Source organism: Pan troglodytes, chromosome X (genome assembly GCF_028858775.2).
Source record: "Pan troglodytes isolate AG18354 chromosome X, NHGRI_mPanTro3-v2.0_pri, whole genome shotgun sequence".
Classification (NCBI taxonomy): domain Eukaryota; kingdom Metazoa; phylum Chordata; class Mammalia; order Primates; family Hominidae; genus Pan; species Pan troglodytes.
The window spans coordinates 51,656,786-51,659,429 of NC_072421.2; the positions used below are offsets into that span (position 1 = coordinate 51,656,786).

The window sequence follows — 2,644 nt, forward strand, 5'->3', positions numbered from 1 at the left end:
GAATCTTGGGGAGTAGAGCAACATGTTGGAGAATCCAGGTCACAAAAACCTTCCCTTTAGGTAGGGGTAGGGGAAGATGGAAAAGAAGAGGTATGAATTGAAAGGTGGTAGCATCTCTATGTGAGGCACAGCCATGTCATCTCTCATATACATGGAAACACAAACTTACTTAATTGATCTCTTTTCCCTTCATTGAAAAGGTAAGTCAAGTTAAACAATTCAACATCCAATGAAACATGTACAGAGGAGAGACAGACAGCAAGTAAAAGACATATGGAAAGAGTATCCAGGCCCTTTTACCGAAGTAGTAGAACAATGCAGACATTTATTAGAAGTTTGCTCCTTTGAAATATTATTATTACACTGAAAGTTGGCAAAAAGCTAAACATCCATCAGAGGAGGTTGATTACATAAATTATGAAAGATCCATATTTTTTAATTCTATGAAGCCATAAAATGATAATATTGATATGTATCATTGAACCCACCACTGATTGTTTGATAAAAATTTCAGATATCAAGAATTACATATAAATTAGAGTTGGTTTTGTAATATACAGCATAGAAATACATACTTTTCTATTATTAAATATTTACTGATTTCTGAATACTTACACATGTATAAGATAGGTATTTAGAAAGATTAAAGAGGGCATACAGCACACAGACGTTTCTCATTCCTGTCTCCCATCTCCTTTCCCAGAGACAGTTTCTAAAACAAAACTGAGGAAAATACTAACATCATTCGTCTAATAAGAGCAATGAGGTATGTAATACTAATGAATCTTAAAACATATCATATAAAAAACACTAAATAACTGGACTAAGTAGTGTCCATCTAATGTCTATCTAAAACACACACGTCGCACACACACGATAATGAATGGAAGACGTCCTAGCACATGTTTACAAACTGTTTGTGCGTTGCCGTCCTACACACCAGACGCAAAGCGCTGAAAACAACAAGCCTGTTCACAATAGCACCAGGAACGTACAGTACACAGGAATCATCTGCAGGTGATTTGTGACAACTGTAGGCAGAACAGTAAAAGCGAGAGATACAATGGATGGTTTGAAAAAGCAGAGACACTCTTCTTGCTTATGGGATTCCAAGACTATCGTTGTACACAGACAAAGGTGTGTTCAAGATTTGGATCGTAAGCGAGTTCACTGAAAACTAGCGGAGGGGAAGGGCAAATACTGGAAGGGAATCCGCGGTTTGACCAGGCCAGAAACACCTCTTTCACAGCATGGGATCTGTGCAGGTACTCGGACGCTCCCCGCAGGGCCGCCCGGGCCGGTTTCAGGCGGGCTTGCGGCCCCAATCACTGCTCCTGTTCGCGGGGACAGGCAGGGGCTGACTGGGAGGACGTCTTGTGGATGGCCTTGTGCTCCTCGGCGGCCTCCTCCCCCGGGTCGCCACCGCCGACCTCCTCGATGACCACGCTGCGCACGGTGCCCTCGTCCAGGCAGTGCGGGGCGACGCCGTACACGCGGGGGTCAGAGACAGCTGCGTGGAAACTCTGCACCCCGCACCTGCTGCAGAAGCTGTGCAGCGCCGGGTGCGTGTTGGACCGATAGGTGACGATGCTTTCTGCGCCCTGGAGCAGCGTGAAGCGCGAGGCCGGGACGAGGAAGTGGCGGTGCTGCTTCTTCCTGCACAGCCTGCAGCTGCAATCCACGACGCGCAGATCTGCAGGGGCCCAGACCGCAAAGCGGACCGCGCCGCAGTGGCAGCCCCCGGTGTGATGCACGAGGCCCGGGTACTCGAAGGTGTCCAGCAGGACCTTGGCGGCGCCCTCGCAGCTGAGGCCCCACAGTTTCCTGAACGTCTCCCAGCGCTCCCGCTGTGCGCCCAGGTCCAGCTCCTTAGGGGACTCGGCGGGCGCCGGCGGGTCCGGGAGTGGCGCGGAGGGCAGCGGATCTCTGGAGCCCGCCTCCCGGACCCGCCGCCACCGGCGCTTCCGCCGCAACTTTCCCAGCCACCTCTTGGCCGCCGCGTGGCTCCCGACCCCGACTTGGACCCGGGGGCACTGCGCGCGGCTGGCGCCCATGACCGCGATGGCCGCGCAGGCGGCGGGAGGATCCCCGGGCCGCTTTCGCCTCCGCCGCTGAGCAGTGGCGCGGTTCCTCACTCTGCCCATGGCGCCTGCAGACTCCCGAGCGCGTGCCCAGCCCGCTACCCCCATTTTCCCGTCAGTTGCTGAGCAGCCTCCTTGTCTGCGCCAGCAGGATTGGCCACTTGTTGAATGTGATGTAAAGGGACCCTTCCCTTGACCCTATCACAACAGCCTTTGCTGGCCCGAAATTCTGACTGAGCCTATCAGTTGCCCCTTCTCCTAAATGTTAATTTCTATTGTTGATTCAAATCATCAGCCTAACCTTAACATATTGAACCACTGAAAATACTGTAGATCTTTTAGTTAGCATGCAACAGCAGGTAGATCAGCTTAAGAAAAAAGAATTATTCATCTACTATAGAAGAGACAGAGTCATACATAAAGCCTTGGGGGGCGAAAATGTGTGGTGTGTAAGTAGTTGTACCAAAGTTAAGTGTAGTAAAGATGATGATCCACAGTACTATGTTACATCAGTGGACCCAACCAGAGAAAATACAGGCAAAAAAAATTTACTCATTTAAATC

General features: G+C 50.0%; 1 protein-coding gene across 1 annotated transcript; it reads right to left on the reverse strand.

Moving 5' to 3' along the window:
* Nucleotides 1–305: 305 nt before the first annotated feature.
* CENPVL3 (centromere protein V like 3) lies at nt 306–2,219 on the reverse strand. Its single transcript, XM_016942820.4, has one exon. It carries the CDS (start codon nt 2,187–2,189, stop codon nt 1,326–1,328), a length of 864 nt encoding a protein of 287 aa, XP_016798309.1. The 5' UTR covers nt 2,190–2,219; the 3' UTR covers nt 306–1,325.
* Nucleotides 2,220–2,644: the final 425 nt, after the last annotated feature.